The 20289-nt window shown below is 38.4% G+C and overlaps 1 protein-coding gene across 1 annotated transcript in view; it reads right to left on the bottom strand.

Moving 5' to 3' along the window:
* C1H3orf52 (chromosome 1 C3orf52 homolog) overlaps positions 1-14997 on the bottom strand; it is a 49158-nt gene extending 34161 nt beyond the window's left edge. Inside the window, exon 1 of the mRNA XM_074214485.1 lies at positions 14783-14997. Within this exon, the coding sequence (XP_074070586.1) occupies positions 14783-14923 (141 nt within the window). The 5' untranslated portion in view covers positions 14924-14997. The remainder of the gene's footprint in view (positions 1-14782) is intronic.
* Positions 14998-20289: the final 5292 nt, after the last annotated feature.

The following is a 20289-nucleotide window of genomic DNA, read 5'->3' as shown; positions in this document are numbered from 1 at the left end:
AAAGGAGTTTCCTGACACATAGGAACATGTCTTCATTTGCACATTGGCTCTTTTGAATAATCACTTCATTTCTTGTCCCTAGCATATACAGTATCGCCTCCTGGTTGACTCATCTCTCCTAGCTTCTCCACTTCTTCCCAACCATCTTCCCAAGCCTGGAGAAGCCTCAACCCTAAGGTCCATTCTCCTGATTGGCAACCCTCTGGCTCAGACCAACATTTCATGAGGAACACTAACTTTGGTCACATCTATCCTGACTTGATTCTCTCTTGCCATCTCTACCTCCTCCCCATCCATCTTACTCCCTCCCAGGTCCCCTGATCTACCATAGCACCTTCCCCCTTCCAGTTCCCTTTGTATGTTGGGTTTTCCCATTGAAACATAAATTCTCTGAGGGTAAAAACTGTCTGGCTTGTCTGTCTCTATATTCTGGAACATGCCACAGCATCTAGCACAGACTGTGAGCACTTAATAAATTCTCTATCCATTTATCTATCTTTAAACTTACAAATTCTGACATTTTTTTATATGAGGTATGACTGATGTTAGTAATGATTTTTTTTTAAAAGATAGACATCAGAACTTCCATAAAAAAAATGAATGCAGACATGTTTAATTTCAGATGATTTGGGATGAAATCTGACTTTTGCTATTTATTAATTGCATGACCCTTAAGAGTTTTGTGCCACAATTTCCTTTTTTTTTGTATTTTTCCAATACAACATTTCTTAAGCATTTCTTATATACAAGGAAAGAAGGACAAAAATAAAACCATTACTGCTCTTAAAGATCTTATACTCTATAAGGACAGTCAACACAGATAAGTAAAAATCAATTAATTAATAAGCATTCATTTAGCAGGACATTTAGTACGAAGTGGTACAGGGGATAGAGAACTAGGACCTGAGTTCAAATCTGACTTCAGGTGCCTTTTTTTAACTGTGTGACCCTGGCAAATCACTTTAACCCTGTTTGCCTCAGTTTCCTCATCTGTAAAAGAAACTGGAAAAGGACAAAATGAACAACTCCAGTATTTGGGGGGAGGGGGTTTGCAGAGCAGTGGGCTTAAGTGACTTGCCTAAGGTCATACAGCTAAATGATTATTAAGTATCTGAAGCCAGATTGAAAATCAGGTCCTCCTGATTCCAGGACATGTACTCTATCTACTGCTCTACCTAGCTGCCCCTTACTCCAGTATTTTTGCCAAGAAAACACAAATGGAGTTTCTAACATGTCATTGTTTGTGGTTAGTCTTCATTTTCAAAGAAGATCAATGACATCATGAATACTATGTCTTGTCATGCCAGTGAATTGGATTGGGGGGGGCAGAGCTCAAATGACCAAACATCAATTAATTCATTAAGAACTTAACATGAGGGTGGCTAGGTGCCACAGTGGATAGAGCACTGGCCCTGGAATCAGGAGTACCTGAGTTCAAATCCGGCCTCAGAAACTTAATATTTACCTAGGTGTATGGCCTTGGGCAAGCCACTTAACCCCATTGCCTTGCAAAGACTTAAAGAAAAAAAAAAGAACTTAACATGAGCCAGATTCAGCCTAACCCAATCTATGCCCTCAAGGAGCTCAGATTCCAATAGGGGAGCCAACCCATAAATAACTATGTAAAATAGAAAGAGAGAAAGGGAGACAGAGACAGAGAGAGAATACAAAAAGTAATCTCAGAAGGAAGATGCTAGAAACAGAGTGGATCTAGTGGATCTAGTCAAATATTGGATTTGAGTTGATTAATGAAGAAATCTATGGAAGCAAAAAAACTGAGAAGAGGAGGAAAGCCTTCTTGGCTTCCAACATGGATTATCATGTGTGAGACAACTAGATCTTAGAGTGGGTGAAAGGAAGTTGTGTATGAAGATAGGAAGGGGAGAAGAGACCAAAGGTTTTAGATTTGATCTTGAGGGTTTGGGGGTGGGAAATAAGGAACAAATGGAACTTTAGGGAAGAAAAGGAGAGATAAGAAAAGAGTTCAATTAGTAGAAAGTGCAGGGCTGGGGTATCTGTAAATTAGAGAAGGTGTCCCAAGAGAAGTGAAGGCTAAAGTGAGCTTTGAACAAAGAATTTTGAAGTCATAGATGAGGATAGAATGCATTCTAGGCTTAAAGGGTAGTTTCTATAGTTTTAAATGCCTAAGGAGTTGATATTTTATCTTAGAAGTAAAAAGAAATAGCTTTCTGAGCAGGGGGAATGAGGAGGATAAAAAACTGCTCCTTCAGGAAATGATTCAGATAGCCACATGGAGAAGGAATTGAAGTGGCCAATTAGTAAACTATGAAGGCAGATTAGAAATAGCAAACATGCAGTCTACAAAACTCCTAAACAATGCTTAACAAAATAAACAGAAATACAATGCAATGTTAATTTGTGGTTTTCTTTGTCAATATGCTGCTGTAGGTATTCTTATATATAGTTTAGCAGTTCATTTCTATTTGAGTTTGATAGCTCTGATCTAGATGAAATATAATAAGGGTCAAAACTAATATAGTTTGGAGAGGGAGATCAATGCTAGAGATGTGACAAAATCAATGAGATTTTGCAAGTAACATAATGGTCTGAGAGTGGAAAGGAGGGAAAAATGAAATTTTTAATTTTATATGTTAACATTAGGAATATGGATAAACAGGAGAATAGTTGATGGTACCTTCAATAGGGTGACAAAAATTTAGAAAATAAATGGGTTAATAGAGAAGCTGAGTTGGAGTTTTTCTCATGGTGAGGTTGAATACCAATAGGATAGTGAAATGGGGGGCAATGAGAGAGAGAGAGAGAGAGAGAGAGAGAGAGAGAGAGAGAGAGATCATTGTGGAAAGATACCTATAAGCGCAGATGAAAAGAGAATCCAAGATAGAGTTAATGCAAAAAATAAAAGAGTGACTGAAAAGAAATGATTAGCCAGATAGGAAAACTAGAACAAAAAAAGTAATAGAAAAAATAAAGGTGGAAACAGAACAGATGACAAAGTCAAAAAATTGTAGAAAGTTCAAATAAAATAAGAGTTGAGAAAACATCACTAGATTTAATAATTAGGGCATCTAGATAGCACAATGAATAGGACACTTGGGTCTGGAGTCATGAAGACTCATCTCCCTGAGTTCAAATCCTACCTCAGTCCCTTACTAGGTGTGTGGACTTAGACAAATCACTTAAGTCTATCTCAGTTTCCTCATCTCTAAAATGGGCTGGAAAAGAGAATGACAAATCACTTCAGTATCTTTGCCAGGAAAACCCCAAATGGGGTTACAAAGAGTCAGAAAGAACTAAAAAGTGACTGTTCAATAACAATAAACTGAGAGAACCATATCAATAGCATGCTGGGGGTCCAAAGCTAGGTTGCTTGAAGATTGATAGTGAAGGAAAATTCATTATTTCCTTAGGAAAACTCCTTCCATTTTCAGACTGCTCTGAATGCTAAAATGTTTTTTCCTGACCAAACCAAACTAAAATTTACCTCTTTGCAAGCAAGAACTAAGAGGACTGCATGAACTGAACACTGAGGGGGCAGGGCAGCTAGGCGGCACAGTGGATACAGCACCATCCCTGGAGTCAGGAGAATCTGAGTTCAAATCTAGCCTCAAATACTTAATAATTACCTAGCTGTGTGACCTTGGGCAAGTCATTTAATCCCATTGCCTTAAATAAATAAAAAATAAAAAAAAACCCACTGTGAGAGGAAAGACATCAATCCTTGGCTGGAAGAGATGGCAAGGCGTTTTTGTGACAAAGGGAATTTTACTTGCAAGCAATACAGAAAAGACTGATAAATAAAAGAGACTGGAAATGAGAGTGGATTAAACTTGAGGTTCATTGAGGGATCATCTCAATCTAAAGCTACAATCTTCATTCCAGTTATTCTGCCATTGCTCCAAAATATTTGAGGAATTCCTCTTTTGGAATGACTTTTAAGAAGCAGTTTGAACATTCCATAAGACCAGCCAGGTTTTTCAACCTTTTTTTTATTTTTTGCAAGGCAGTGACTTGCCCAAGGTCACTCAGCTAGGTAGTTATTAAATGTCTGAAGCTGGATTTGAATTCAGGTCCTCCTGACTCCAGGACTGGTGTTCTATACATTGAGCCACCATATCCCACTCTTTTTGTTGCTGTTGTTCAAACATTAGAAAGATTTTATTTATTTTGAATTTTATAATTTTCCCCCCTAATGTTGCTTCCCTCCCCCCACCCCACCCCCAGGACATTGTTTCCATACTATACATTGATCTAAGTTGAATGTAATGAGAGAGAAATCATATCCTTAAGGAAGAAAAATAAAGTATAGGAGATAGCAAATTATATAATAAGATAATGGATTTTTTTTAAAGATAATAAATAGCCTTTGGTCCTTGTTCAAACTTCACAATTCTTTCTCTGGATACAGATGGTATTCTCCATTGCAGATACACCAAAATTGTGCTTGCTTGTTGCACTGATGGGATGAGCAAGTCCATTAAGGTTGATCATCACCCCATGTTGCTATCACATACATATACCAGTTTGTTAAGACATTCCCCAATTGATGGACATTCACTGTTTCCAATTCTTTGCCCCCACAAACAGGGCCGCTATGAATATTTTTGTACAAGTGATGTTTTTACCCTTTGTCATAACCTTTTCAGGGTATAGACCCAGTAGTGGTATTGCTAGAACAAAGAAAATGCACATTTTTGTTGTCCTTTGGATGTAATTCCAGAATGTTCTCTAGTAAGGCTGGATGAGTTCACAGTTCCACCAACAATGCACTAGTGTCTCAGATTTCCCACATCCCTTCCAACATTGATCATTGTCCTTTCTGGTCATATTGGCCAGTCTGAGAGGTGTGAGGTGGTATCTCAGAGATGCTTTAATTTACATTTCTCTAATAAATAGTGATTTAGAGCAATTTTTCATATGACTAAGGACCGCTTTGATTTCCTCATCTGTAAATTGCCTTTGCATATCCTTTGACCATTTGTCAATTGGGGAATGGCTGGTGTTGAAGTATTGTGTCTTGACTTCTCCTAAAGTCATCAGCTTCCTTTAGCTCCATTCTACATCTGAAGGATGTGTTTTCCTCAGAGAGCTTTCTTATCTCCTTTCTTTCTGGCCAATTCTGCTTTTTAAAGCATTCCTCTCCTCAGTAGCTTTTTGAACTGTTTTTATCCATTTGACCTATGCTGGTTTTTAACATGTTATTTTCTTCAGCATTTTTTTAGATCTCCTTGACCAAACTGCTGACTTCTTTTTCATGTTTTTCCTGCATCTCTCTCATTTCTTTTCCCAGTTTTTCTTCTATCTTCCTTACTTGAGTTAAAAAAAATTTTTTTTGAGCTTTATCATAGCCTGAACCCAATTTCCATTTTTCTTACAGTATTTAGATGCAGGAGCTTGTACTTCCTCATCTTCAGATTGAGTGTTTTGATCCTTCTTGGGATCATGGACAATGTATTCCTCAATGATGTTCCTCTTTTTTTTCTCTGTTTACTCATTTTCCCAGCCTGTGCCTGGTTTTGGTGTGCTTCTTGAGCTTTTCAGTATTATTGGGACACCCCCTCCCCAAGGATCTCAGCGTGTGAAGTTCTGCCTTTCTTCCTGGTCTGTGAATGACCACAAGCGCACCCCGCTCCCACGGGGGTGAAGTGGGGGGGGGCTGTTCTATGGGGAGGCCTAGACTGTGATCTGGATCTAAATGTGATCAAAGCCCCAGAGTCCTGTTCCAGGTACAGACGACAGACCTCTGAAGTCTCTCTCCACTCCCCTATCTTTGGTGAGCTGAGCACTCAAGGCTTGGGGGCTCCTGCTTACTAGCTCTGCTCTGGCTTACTGGCTCCATGCCTGCTTCCATTTCCTGGATGTGGGCTGCCTTGTGGTCGCCCCTGCTGAGCTGACCACGCTTACTGTCACAACTGCCCTGAGGGCCTGGGCTTCATGTGCTTGCTTCTGCAGAAGTCCCCTCTGCTGATCCTCCAATTTGTGCCTGGTGCTCCTAGGGTGTAGGTCAGGAAACTGCCCCTGCCCCCATGAGCCTCTGCTCCCAGGCACCCTGGCGCTGAAGTTTCTTCACTTTGGCAGGACACCCCTCTAATCCTGTGGAGCAGAGCCTTTCCACTATTTTACAGGTTACCTTGGTCTGGAGAATTGCCTCACTGGATCTTTCTGTGGGTTCTGTCTCTCAGAGTCTTAATTTTAAGATTTTTGAAATATTATGGAGAAAACACCTAGGAGAGGTTCTTCTCCTGTTGACATCTTGACTTTCCATATCCCATTCTTGACCCAAGCTGCATTTCTTTCTTTTATTTTTGCAAGGCAAGAGGGGTTAAGTGATTTGCCCAAGGCCACACAGCTAGGTAATTATTAATTGTCTGAGTTGGGATTTGAACTCAGGTCCTCCTGATTCCAGGGCTGGTGCTCTATCCACTGTGCCACTTAGCTACCCCCAAAGCTGCATTTCTTAGGGGACCCCCTTGGTTCACTAGGTCTGCATCTGCCTTTTAATTGCCTAGAGCACCTCAAATCCACCCTCAAAGGATGAAGATTTTGTTATTGAGGTTATTCCAAAAGACAGAGCCTAGGCTTTTGGAATAGAATTAAAGAATTTTGGATTTGCATGGCCTCAGCAGCCCAGCAGTCAAAGTCAAGGTAAGTTTACTAACAGAAAATACTCCCCATAAGGTTTGTCCTGGAGATTTCAAAGAAGGAGGAACCATTGCTTTCTGGGAAAACCACTTCCCTGTTTTAGATTGCTGTAATTGTTAGAAAGTTCTTACTGACAGACCTCAAATTATACTTTTACAATTTTCACCTGTCATTACTGGTTCTGCCCTCTGAAGCTAAAGAATACATGTCTAACCCTTATTTTACAAGATAGTTCTTCAAGTACTTAGACAGAGTTATCATTAAAGTATCTCCAAAGAACTCCCCAAATATTCTGTACCAAGCCACTGTCAGAGGAGTGACTGCATAACTTCCTAAAGTGAATAGTTTAATGAATTTATTTACTTGTATGTATGTACAAAGAGAAAAAAAGGAATCAGTCTTATGAAGGGAGATCAGAAGGTTGATTAGACAAAGGAAATTACTTAGTTTATAGTCCTATAAGGCATAAATAATGCCCCTTAAAGGGAATGAGGAAAAGTTCTACCATGGTTAATGGAATGGTACTTTTAGTATAGACAAACTGAAAGAGGACAGATAAGCAATGTATATAGAATGGAAGCAAAAACAATAGGCTCACATGCTTTCTTGCAGAGGTTTACAAATTAGGACAGTAAACAGCATGATATATATTACTTCTACTTTCCCTGTTAAATAACAATAAATACTAAAACTTGGTTTTCACTGGTCTCTGTGTAAGTCTGGAATTGGGCTGGAGAACCATTTTTTCTGTCATGAGTCATTTGGATATTTATAACATCATTCATGGATCACAAAAAATTATCAACTTAAAAATTAGCCTGCTATATTTGGTCAAACACTTAATTAATTCACCCCTAAAAAGCAACTAGATTTATCAACTTTCAAGTCCTACCAGAGCAAATGATTTAGCAAGGCCAGACATTCCTTGCCCTAGTCTAGATGGGTGAACATGTTGACATATAGAAGGGCAGCAAGGTGGGGCTATGAGGTCAGGAAGACCTGAATTCAAATTCTGACTTCAGACACTAGTTATATAACCCCAGGAAAGTTACTTAACTTTTGTTTGCCTCAGTTTCCTCCTCTGTAAAATGGAGGTAATAATAGCACCTACCTCCCAGAATTTTTGTGTGGGATCAAATGAAATAACTAAAGTGTTTAGCATAGGTTTGGCACATAATAGATGCAATAAAAATGTCAGCTGTTGTTATTATTATTATTATTATTAAATATGAGCATTTATTTTGAGATGAGCAACTTCTTTTAAACTGACCTGTCACTATCCCAACAAGAAATTTAGACTAGATGCATTCATAGACATCTCCTCCTCTCTAGGAAGATCACAATAGCAGTGCATAACAACAAATGGTGAGACTGCATATCATCTGGTCCTAAGTTCTCTCAGATAATTTCAAGTCTCCACTGGTTGAATGAGCCTGTCACATACCCCTGTCATAAATACTAGAGTCGGTGACTAAGGGGATTCAAGAAGTGATGGACACTAAGTGATCCCGGGCAAGTCAATGAATTTCTCAGCCTCAGTCTCATCATTTGTAAAATGGGATTAATAATAGCTCTTAACGTCTAGGGTTGTTATAAGGATCAAAAAAAAAAATCCAACCAAAATTTGAGGCTCTGCATACCTCAAAGCATCTTTTATACACCAATGGCTATCATTATTGTGATTAAAATTATGGCTTCTTCTTCTTCTTGTTATAGCCATGTATTCAATGAAGCAGCCTTGTGGAATAAAAAGAGCACTGCTCTCAGCCAGGATGAAAAGAGACAGTAGTAAGATGTTTGATGCTTAGCAAATCACTTTCAGCCTCAGTTTTAGCATCTGCAGAATAGTTGTAATTGTTCTGTCCTTATAGGATTGTGAGGCTCAAATGAGAATAAATGAATGTATATATGTATGTATATGTGTGTTTGTACATATGTATATTGTATATGTATATAGACACATATATGTGTGTGTGTATATGTATGTATATATATATATATATATATATATATATATATATATACATATATATAATATATGTTCTGGTTGACCTTTGTTCCCAAAGAGGATTGAAATGACATCACTATTTTAGAGTCAAGTTACAGTGTATCTGGTTGTGAATGATCAGACCAATATGAGCTTAGGATGCTCTACCACAAGTCGGACACAAATAGTCCATGTGAATATCTGGGGTGATTACTCTAAATTTACTTATTTCATGTTTCCTTTAAGCTGCTTCCATTATGCTTTGCTCATAGCGTGCAACACCCTCTCTGATGAGGGCATCCCATGCTGGGCAGTCCTGTGCCAGTCTCTTCCATGCTGCACCATCAGTTCCAAAGTTCTTAAGAGAAATCTTAAGAGTGTCCTTTTATGGCTTTTTTTCAGACCATCCTATGAGCACTTGCCCTATGTGAATTCTCCATAAAATAGTCTTTTTGGAAAGCCCAAGTTTAGCATCCAACAACAAAACCAGTCCATCCTGGTTGTACTCTCTATAGTAAAGTTTGAATGTTTGGCAGTGTAACTCAAGAAAGGACTTCAATGTCTAGTGTCTTCTCCTGCCAGGTGATCTTCAGAATCTTCCTAAGACGATTTAAATGGAAGTGATTCAATTTCCTGATATGGGGCTGGTAGACTGTCCAGGTTTCACAGGCATATAGCAATGAAATCAGCACAACGGCTCTGTAGACTGTTTGGGAGTCACTTTAATACCTCTTCACTCCCAGACTTTCTTTTGGAGTCTCCCAAATATTGAGCTAACTCTGGCAATGCATTTGTCTATCTCATTATCAATGTATTCATCCCTGGAAAGTACACTGCCAAGGTTAGTGAACTTATCCACTTTTCCAATTGCTGTAATCGATGGTTCCACATATGGTGCTGGCTGATGGAGCACCTTTTGTCTTCTTGTGTTAATTATTAGGCACAGAGAATTAATTCATAATGCTGCTTCTCAGCTCTAGAGGCTGCATTGAGTGGACAATCATCTACAAACAGAAGATCATGCACCAACACTCCCTCCACTTTGGTCTTGGCTTGTGGCCTTTTCAAGTTGAAGAATTTGCCAGCAGTGTGGTAGCTAACCTAGCTGCTGTGTTCACTGTCAGTGAAGGTGTTTGATAACGTGGTTGAAAACATCATGCTAAAAAGCATGGAGCGAGGTTACAGCCTTGTTTTACTCCACTGGTGACCAGGAAATCACGAGAGCATCGTCCACTGTTCAGAACCCAAGCAAGAATGTCCAAGGGCATCAAGATCATCACCAAGCACAAAACTCTAAGTAATGAGATCTGTTCCAGGAGAAGCTAGCATCCCCCCCCCCCACCCTGAAACAAGGGCTCTTTGCAATTTATATATATATGTATGTATATATATATACATATATATATATATATATATGTCTACATATCTACATACAGAACTGCTTTGCAAATTGAATTAATAAATATTAATTACCGGTGAGTATTGGTTGGTCTTCCTCTATCAATCAACAAATATTTATAAGAACCTATGTGTTGGGTTGGGGCAGTTAGGTGGCACAGTGGTTAGATTGCCAGGTCTGGAGCTAAGAAGACTCACTTTCCCGTTCAGATCTGGCCTCACACACTTACTAGCTGGGTGGCCCTAAGAAAGTCACTTAATCATGTTTGCCTCTGTTTCCTCATCTATAAAATGAACTGGAGAAGGAAATGGTAAACCAAAGTGTCTTTGTCAAGAAAAGCCCAAATGGGGTCAGGAAAGTCAGACCAACTGAAACAACAAACCAATACTATTACTAGTCATGATACCAACTGCTAGAAATGAATACAAATACAAAAACAAGACAATATCTGCCCAAAGGGGACTTTCATTTGCTCAGAGAAGACAATAAGTGTATATGTGTAGATATGTAGGTATGAATGCATGTGTATGTGTAAGTATATACAGAACAGATAAAAACTAAGTACAGGGTGATTAAAAAGTGAGGAAGGAAAGAGACACACCTAGCATATGACAGGTACTTTACAATATTATCTCAATTGATCTTCACAACAATTCTGGGAGGAAGATGCTATTATTCTCCCCATTTTACAAATGAAGAAACAAAGACAAGCAAAAATTGTGTTTTGCTTAAAGTCACACAATTAGTAAATTTCTGAAGTCAGAATTTGAACCCAGGACCAATACTTTATCCACTGCACCACCTAGCATCCTTTAGGGAAAAGGCACTTTTAAGAAAGGCTATGCCTAGAAGGTGGTACAAGATTTGAGGCTTTAAGGAAATTGGGGGTTTTAGGAGTTACAGGTAAGAAGGAAATATATTCTATTTTTTAATTGACTTAAACCTAGAGGTGAATATTCCAAATACTGTGAACCAAGAAGGAATCTGGTCCATTGGAGCAATACGGCTATGAAACCAGAACTGCAGCATATTGAACAATTATTTGTTAGACCCTAGCAAACAGAAGTAAACCTGGATTCACTTTCTAAGTTCATCTTGAGGACCTGCTATTCTGACAAAAGATAGCATTTCAGGGTGAGATTAGTTTTGATGAGCAACAATACAGAATGTGGTGGAGGAAATCTCAAGAGGTTTCAGAATCATAAGGGCAGAAAAAAGTGTAAAGTTGAAGATGGGCACACTAGTGCACTATAGGAGGAGTTGTGAGTCAGCATAAGCACTTTGGAAAGCAATTTGGAAATAGACACATAAAGGGACTAAAGTGTCCGTATCTTTGACCCAAAGATACCACTACTAGGCTTATGCAACTAGGAAGTTATCAATAAACCAAAATATTTATAACAGCACTTTTTGTGGTAGCAAAGAATTCCAAACAAAATAGATGCCTGTTGATTTGGAAATAGCTAAATGAATAGTGGTACTTGAGTGTAATATAACTGTGTTATTAGAAACAACAGATATGATAAATACAGAGAAACTTGGAAAGATTTACATAATCTAATGCAAAGTGAAGTAAGCAAATTCAACAATATACACAGTGACTACAACAATGTAAACAGAAAAACCAGCCATAAAACAACCAGAAATGAATGTTGTGAAATAACAAAGAACAAGCATGGCCTCTAAGAAAAGATATGAGAAGACATTCTCACCCCCATTCTTTTGCAGAGATAGGAGGTCCAATGTTAAAAAAAAAAAACCACCAATCCACATATTTCAGACTTATAAAAACTGCATCAGTTTTATTTTTTCTCTTCTATTTCTTCTTTTCTTTAAAAAAATTGTTCTATGATATGGTTCTCCGAGAGGAGGGGGGAAAATATTGGATGAAATTCTGGTGATATAAAAAAGATATCAATAATTTTTTTAAAAAAGAAAATTATAAAAAGCAACTTTCTTAAAATTGCATTATCATTTGCATTGTTGTCATCCTAGGTTGAGAGCATTTCAAAATACCACCTGGGAGGCTATGCCTCGTAGATAGTGGACACTTAATAAATATTTATTGATTGCTTGATCATAGCCAGAGTAGATTTCAGTTTTGGTTTTCTCTTTCAATTTCACCAGACTTAACCTTTTTTTTTTATTTCTGGTGAAGTATATGGAGTTCCCCTTAGTATAATTTTTTAAATGGATGAAATAAAATATAATAAAATAAAATAAAATATACAGGATTATAAAGGAAATAAATTCCTGTATATTGAAGTGCAGTATCAAAATATTGAAAAAAACTAGTTCATGAACCTCATGAAATCTACCCATATATGTCTTTGGGAACTATAGACCCTAGATTAAGAATCCTTGTCCTAGACTCTGGTAAGGAAAGGGATAAGAAACTCTTCTTTCCTTTCCCAATATAACCTTCCAATCACAGAAATTATGACTGCCAATTTGTTTTCATCCAGATCTCTCAGCTGCACTTGTAAGCAAGTATCATGCAATCTTAAAGTTGGAAGGGGCATTGGACATACTTAGTCCAACTATATACATATGTGTGTGTGTGTATATACATATATATATACACACATATATGTATATATTACTCTTTCTACATATATATCACATATACATATTTTTGTATATAGCACTTTTGATAAATATTATAATTTGTAAAATAGAGAAAATAGATTCAAAGAAGTTAAATGACTTATCCAAAGATAAATTTAGGCACTCAATAAATACATGTAAGCTAAATAAGAGTCATTTGAATTTAAGTATTTATAGCTTCTGAGATATTCTAGGACTGAAACTCTTATCTCTGGAAGACATACACACAGACACACATACACACACACACAGAAACTATGAGACAGAAAGAAAAACAGGAGAGAGAACGCATTTTTATAATGTTTGACATATATACCTACTCAATAAATATTAGACTGAAGTTCCAGACAATCTTTTTTATGCTTTTTCCCTAAGATCCAAGGTCCCAGTCCCAGACACTGGCCTAAAATACTGATATATCAAGTACATACTTGTAGTCATGTGCAGAAATAGCCAGAACATTCTCAGAATTCCCATTATTTAAAATTCAAGAGAGAAGCCAATTTGTTCTCAAGCAAACCTTTTAACAGAAGTTTGTGTTCCTGGAAATATAAGCAGCAGGACATCAAGTATATGTTGTTAAGGGAACTTCTGCTTGGGGGTAATAGTGTGGTGGTAGAGGTGTGGGGAGAAGGGATGGAGTGTAGCAAGAACCAATGAAAAGGTGACTATTAGACTTCTAACTACTCTAATTTTTTTTCTGTTTAAGATGGTGTTTGGCACAAAATTCCATCAGGATTGGCTTATAACCAGTTATTGAAAACTAACGATGTATGAGACATAACTAGGATTGAACTCAAGAGAATGACAAATTGTGACAGATTCATTTCAATCCTAAACAGGTGAAAAATGTACATCAGTCCCCTCCACAGTTCTTGTTCTTCCTCCCATTTCATCTTCTTTCCCTCTTATTGTGTGGCCCGAGGAGATAAAGTATTGACTGACTTGCAATAAGTGCTTAATAAAAAAAAATCTGCTGACTGAAAGCTGGAGAGGAAGTGAAAGCAGGTAGAAGAGAAAGAAAAATAACCCTTTGTACACAACCCCCTGACTTCCCTTTTGGTTGTAATGTTTGTCCTTTTTTTCTTGAAGAAGACCATGGCATCAGGGAGGTGATGCCATGACAAGATTTGGTTTTGAATAAGATCACTTTCCCCTCTAGAGCCATCTGGGTCCAGTGACCAGATATGAATCAGGATAACTGGACGTGGCCCTGGATTCAAGACAATCAGGATTAAGTAATGTGCCCAAGGTCACCCAGCTAGTAAGTGTCAGAAGCTGGATTCAAATTCCCCTCCTCAGATCCCAAGGTCAGTTTATCCACTGTGCCATCTAGCTTCCCTTTTGGTTGTAGTTATTGGCTTATTTCTTGCTCTTGTTCAGTATAAAAGATGATGGTACTTGTTTATTCTAACTTTTAAATATTTATTTAATTTTTACTATTTCTATGTAATATCTACTCATCGTAGAAATGAAAATGACATTTTCCAAGCAATGCTCCAAAAAGGAAAAAATTTCCATGGTTTGTTGATACTGTTATAAACAATTATACTAATTATGATACCATTATCTGTCAACCGTGGTTTCAAATACACATTAAAAATAATTCTGGTAGTTCTAACAGAGAATATCCCAATAAAAGGAAAATGACTTTGTTTTAGTAACTGTAGACAGCTACATACAAGGCAAATCCAAAATATGTCAGATCTGCCCTGTGGCGTGGCTTTTATTTCCAAATAGACAATTATTCATCAACTATGAAGAAACATTAAAAAATGTCCCAGGATATTACACAGGAAAGCACAATTCAACTACAATACTGAGGAAGAAAAGGGTCTCAAACCTCAGAGTTCTATCTATAAAACTAATCACCAGCTATCTGCTGAGGGAGAACAGTCAAGAAGCCACTTCCTTGTCAATGTAAGCCGAAAGCTGTGGGACGCTTTAGATGTGGTCCCCGTCCAAAGACCTCAAAATTTCTTCCTTGGGGAAGTATTATTCGACCATTCAGCATCCTTTTGATTCGTTTGTTTTGGGTCAACTTAGCAAGATCCAACTTTTTAAAAGCACTTTAGAGGAGGTCTATCCCTAAGTCGGCTCCCTCCATCCACTCTAAGCCACTTCACACAACGCGCCGGGCAAGGGGGACGCAAAGCTCTCCGTCCTACCTGGACCGGCTCGGGGTCCTCCACCTGGAGACGGCTCTCCTCCACCTGGAGACGGCTCTCCTCCACCTGGAGACGTCTCTCCTGCGGGACGGCCCCGTTCAGAGGCTCTTCCTCCTCTGGCAGTGGTCTGAGTTCATACATAGCATTAGCCGGGCGAGAGCTGGCAGCCTCCTCCTCTCGGGAGAGAAAGACTCTAGAAAACCCGAGTATTCTGGCTAGAGGTTCGCCCTCACCTGTCCAGATTCCCTCCCTCCCCGCCCACCGGGAGTGACGCGGCTGAGCACCGGGCGGGGCGGGGCGGGTCCTGCAGACCCAAGGCGAGGACAGAAAGAGGGCAAAGTGTCTCGGGAACCTGGGCTTTGCCCATCCCGGCGAAGGGCGAGCTTGGAGATGTCGCGCCTCCCGAGGGCTGTTTTTCTGGTTTGCTCTTCGTGTCCCTGGCTCCAGTCTAGCCCTGGACAGTCAGATTACCTGAACAGGCGGAGTGAAAGATGTGCTGGTGCTGAAAGAACCAGAAAAACTGCCCAGGGCAGAAGGAATCCAGTGCTTGCCTACCCCGGCTAGGCTCACAGCCTTCCGAAACTGGGGACTGTGACTTCGATCAATCAGATAATCAGCAAGCACTTATTAAGCACCTAATATATGCCGAGCACTGGACTAGGCGTTCGAAATACAAAGACAAAAATTCTCAGTTAACTTTATCAGGCTCAAGAACATATCACATAAGAGATAGGTACTGGATCTGTGACTAAGTGGCACGGGGCACTCCTATCTGAGGAATATCTTGTCACCCTGCAGGTCTCTTCTTGGAACTAAAGGTTTTAGAGTTACCTAGGACACTGAGCATGTATCGAGTGGAAGTAGAACTAAGCTCTTTCTAAGGCTGAGGTTTATGCTTTCTATTCACCAAAAGCCATACTGCCTGTGACAAGCGTAAAAGAATTAAATAAAAATTAGGTTTTAACGGAAGGCACTAATAGCAGCTGGGGGTAATCATGAAGAGTTTTAAGCTTAAAGGAAAAGAGGAATTCTAAGATGCAAAAAGGAGGCAATCTTCTCAAAGATATGGAAATAGCATTGAAGTATTTTAGGAATCAATAAAAAAGGCAATTTGGGTCCATAATCTGTAAAAGGGAACAATAAATAATGAAACTGGAAAGGTCTATTGAGGCACATTATGAAGGGCTTTAAAAGTCAAACATAGGAGTAGGAGCAATAGGTACTCACTGGAGTCTGTTAGGCAAGAGTAACATAATAAAATCTATGCTTTAGGAAAATCACTTTGACATCTGTATGAAGAATACATTAGAAAGGGGAAGAACTTGAGTCAGAGACATCAATTAGGAGACTATTGAAATAGGCCAGCTATTATGAGGATTTGAACTACAGACTGCCTTATAGGTAGAGAGAAGAGGCCTAAGGTAAGAATTGTTAGGTAGAAATCACTTGGGTATGTGGAACAAGGGAGATGTAGGAATCAATTATGACTCTAAGGGATTCAACTTGTGTGACCCTTGACTGCATACATATGTGACAAATTTGATACACATAGTAATGTTCTAAAGAGGGTTGAGTTTAGGGGACAAGATGATGAGTACTTTTTCTACATTTTTTGGGGGGGGATTCTTTAGTTGAATAGAACATTCAGTTTGAAATGTCCAATATGTAGTATATGCAGCAGAACTGGACTTTAAGAGAAATTAGGGCTAAATGTATATAGTACTAGAGTTATCTATATAAGCATAATAATTATACCATGGAAGCTAATGAATCCACTGAGAGAAAGCATAGAGAGAAGAGAGTCCAAAACAAAACTTTTGGGTACATCCACAGTTAGATGTGCAGCTCAAATTCTATTTTAGATGGTATGCACAGTAAGTGGGCAAGGCAACCTGGTGTATACTACTCTGCCTTGCTCTTTACTCACTCAGTATGTCTGCTCCAAACAGGAATACTTTTTTATCTCCAGGTATGGGGTAAAGTCCATATTATGACATCACTTCTGTCCCTGGTCAGGTGGCATAGGATATCTGACTGATAAAGCCACATCAGTATCAAATTCCAATCCTCTTGCCTTAGATTCAGTTCCCAAATCTTCCTTAACTTGATTTGAGGTCGAGGTAAGTCAAAGGAATATTTTTCTTTTTTTTTTTCCCTTCAAATTTCCTGAAGCTTCAGGTATCATAGGTTAAGTAACACTTTGATAAATGAGTCTGAATCTGTAAAAGCAGTTTGATTTCTGAAACCATGATGAACCTTAGTCAGATCCTTTGCATCCTAGCATTGAGGTTGGGAGATTAATAGGTCCTATAAAGAAAAAAAAAGAACTAGAAAAATGGGAAAAAGGTCAAGTTTTTTCTAGTTATCTTCTAACCAGGATGTGATACCATGGACCTACTGCAGACTTACAGGCTACCTGATCCTAGAACCTCTCCCAGCTTGGATTCTTTGATTTTCAACTTTGTCTGGACAATTCATTCCTTTTCCTTCTCACTAGTTAAAGATACTTCAAGGCTTTGGTATCATTGATATATGGGCTAGCCAGGAGTCTAGTTTCCTCTTTCACCCTCAACTTTGATCATTATGAACCTATTTAAAGTTCTTTCCTTGCCATGGCTTTCATGTAAATACCCTTCTCTATCTGACTTCCATATATTCTCCCCTCAGGCTTCAGATTATCTGAGCTGACCTATTTTGAACTCAACAAAAATAACTCTGATGGGATATACCAAATGCCCACAATCAAAGATGCTTTTACATGTAGTATGATTAGTATCATTCATCATATGAGGAAGTTCCATGTATAAAAAAAACCATAATCAGAGGCTGAGAATTTAGAATACTGATGCTATAGAATAATACCTCTGTATACCAGGTTTAGAAACAGATTTTTACCTCAATAATAAATGATTTTATAATATTATTGATTAATGCTCATATTTATGTAGAACAGGGTCTGGACTGAGGATCAGGAGATCTGGATTTTCCCCTTGCCACTTCATCACATGACCTTGGACAATTCATTCTGAGTACCTCTCTGAGCTTCATTTTTCTCATCTTAAAAATGAGGAATTGGTTCATATGACTCAAGATTCTGTATACACCATCTTTTGAAAGTCTCTTTCAAAGAGAAACTCTTTCTCATTTGCCATATTCTATTTTTCAAGAAAGGGTCTTTGGAACCATTTCTTAGCTAATTTTATATCTGTTTTAGCACCCAGCACAGTACATATGCTGTTGTTCAGTTGTCTCTGACTCTTCATAATTCCATTTGGGTTTTCTTGGTAAAGGCACTGGAGTAGTTTTCCATTCCTTCTCCAGCTCATTTGACAGATGAGGAAATCAAAGAAAACAGTAAAGTGATTTGCTCAGGGTCACATGGCTAGTGAGTGTCTGAGGTCACATTTGAATTCTAGACCACCTAGTTGACCCACATTATACACATGGTAGGTATTTAATTAATATCTGTTGAATGACAAATGGATGAATTTTATTGCTGCTTGAGTCCTAGCATTGATATTATATTGAACTTACTGACTAAAGAAAGACCCAATTAAGAACAATAAAGGCTCTTTCCTTGGATCTGCTGACCAAGATAGCCATCTTAGGAATTGAATTGCAAACCTGTAATTATAGAGAAAGAAGCCCTGTTCCTGACCTGATTTCATTTTTAGTAGTTTTTTTCTTAAACTTAGTAACCCAGTCCCAGCAATATTGCCCTGGACAAAAAGACTCACCCCATTTGGGTACCTTTTCCCATAGATGAATACCACATTTGTTCCCTCTGGGTTATGGGACTTTGTGGAAACTTTCTAGAGCAACAAGAGGTAGTTGTCTCCCAACCATTTCCATGCACTCACTCTTCATGGCACATGAGCTTCATAAACCAGATCCATCAATGCCTTCAGAGTTCTGTAAACAAGGCCTTTCTTCTTCTCTGAACTCTGTAAACCAATCCCTGAAATGTCCCCACAATTACATAAATACATTCCAACTATATCAGATTTAGATCCCTTTGTGTGGATCACTGATGCTGATGCTAAGTGGAGCTGATCCATAAATCTGGATTCCTAATCTCTTTTTTTGTTTTGTTTTTTGCAAGGCAAATGGGGTTAAGTGGCTTGCCCAAGGCCACACAGCTAGGTAATTATTAAGTGTCTGAGACCGGATTTGAACCCAGGTACTCCTGACTCCAGGGCCGGTGCTTTATCTACTATACCACCTAGCTGCCCCTAATATCTTGTTTCTAATCATGATTTATTTGATTTTCCCAATTTTACATGCCTTGTCCCCAGTGAACCCAGCTGCCATTCACAAGTTTAGTGTATTAAGGACCAAGGAGAGGGGAATCTAACCACAGAAAAGATCCAGAGTGAATTAGAAGGAAGCATTACAGTGTGGCATAGAGAAACACAATTGTTAGAGTAGGCAATAAGATTATTAATGTCAGTGACAATCTAATCTAAACCTGATCTTTCTTCTCATAAGTAAAGGATTATTTGCTAATATCAATGACTACCTATTCCATCCATCTCTGAATTATCTCCATGCTAGAACTGAATATTTTTCAAAAAATTATGTTTGTTTATTTGCAAAAACTGAGTCTCCTAATCTTGCTCAGTCTGGAAATTCAAAGTTATTCATGGGCTCTATACCACTCTGGAAATTTTGACCTCTCCATTTTCAACCTGAGATCAACCTTCCTTAGACAATTTTGTGGAATCATGTTCCAAAGGGTTCACCATATTGTTGCCAAATTAAGTTCAGACACCTGGTATCTCAGATCTCTGTTGCTTGGAAGTCCAGTGCTCAAGAGGTCTCCAGCCTCAATCTTCCTGACTTCAATGATCTCAAAAGTATATTATTACCTTACCTGGCTTAGAGTGTTCATTTAAGTCATGCCTGCAATTATTTTCGCTAAAATCCTGTCCTAGGTGAATCCTTTAAAAATCTTGTTATGCTTATCTTTTTTTAAAAAGGCTAAAAAGTATATTTTATTAAAACAATCAATCAAGTAGAGATACACATCAATTCCATCTACAGCAGAATCCTGGGTCTTGTGTAAAGCAAGGCTGAATGATTTACCTAGCAACAACTTCCTCTAATTGCATACAATTAACTTTGAAACCAGCAACCTTTTGATTGTTGACCTTCCAGATAATGTTTGACCTTCATATTTTTGTTTCTACATTTTTTATTTGTTTCTTTGGTTTATTGATTTTATATTATTACAATAATCTTGTTGTGGGAGTAAATATAAACCCCTCCCCCCCAAAAAAATAAGAGAAACCTCAAGAATAATGAAAGAGGGGGAAAAAAGTGTACTCCAGTCTGTGTTCAGATTCCAATGGCTCTGTCTCTGGGATGAGTTGCCTTCTTTTTCATGAGTCCACTAGAGAAGTTGCTTTAATACTTTTCGCATAGTTGTTATTACTAGCTGTATTTACCTTCACTCTATTCTTCCCCACTCTCATTTATTCCATTCTCTCTCTCTTCTTTCACCCTGT

Source organism: Macrotis lagotis, chromosome 1 (assembly GCF_037893015.1).
Source record: "Macrotis lagotis isolate mMagLag1 chromosome 1, bilby.v1.9.chrom.fasta, whole genome shotgun sequence".
Lineage (NCBI taxonomy): Eukaryota > Metazoa > Chordata > Mammalia > Peramelemorphia > Peramelidae > Macrotis > Macrotis lagotis.
Note: the sequence above shows the minus strand (reverse complement) of the source record. Positions and strands in the feature narration are given on the sequence as shown.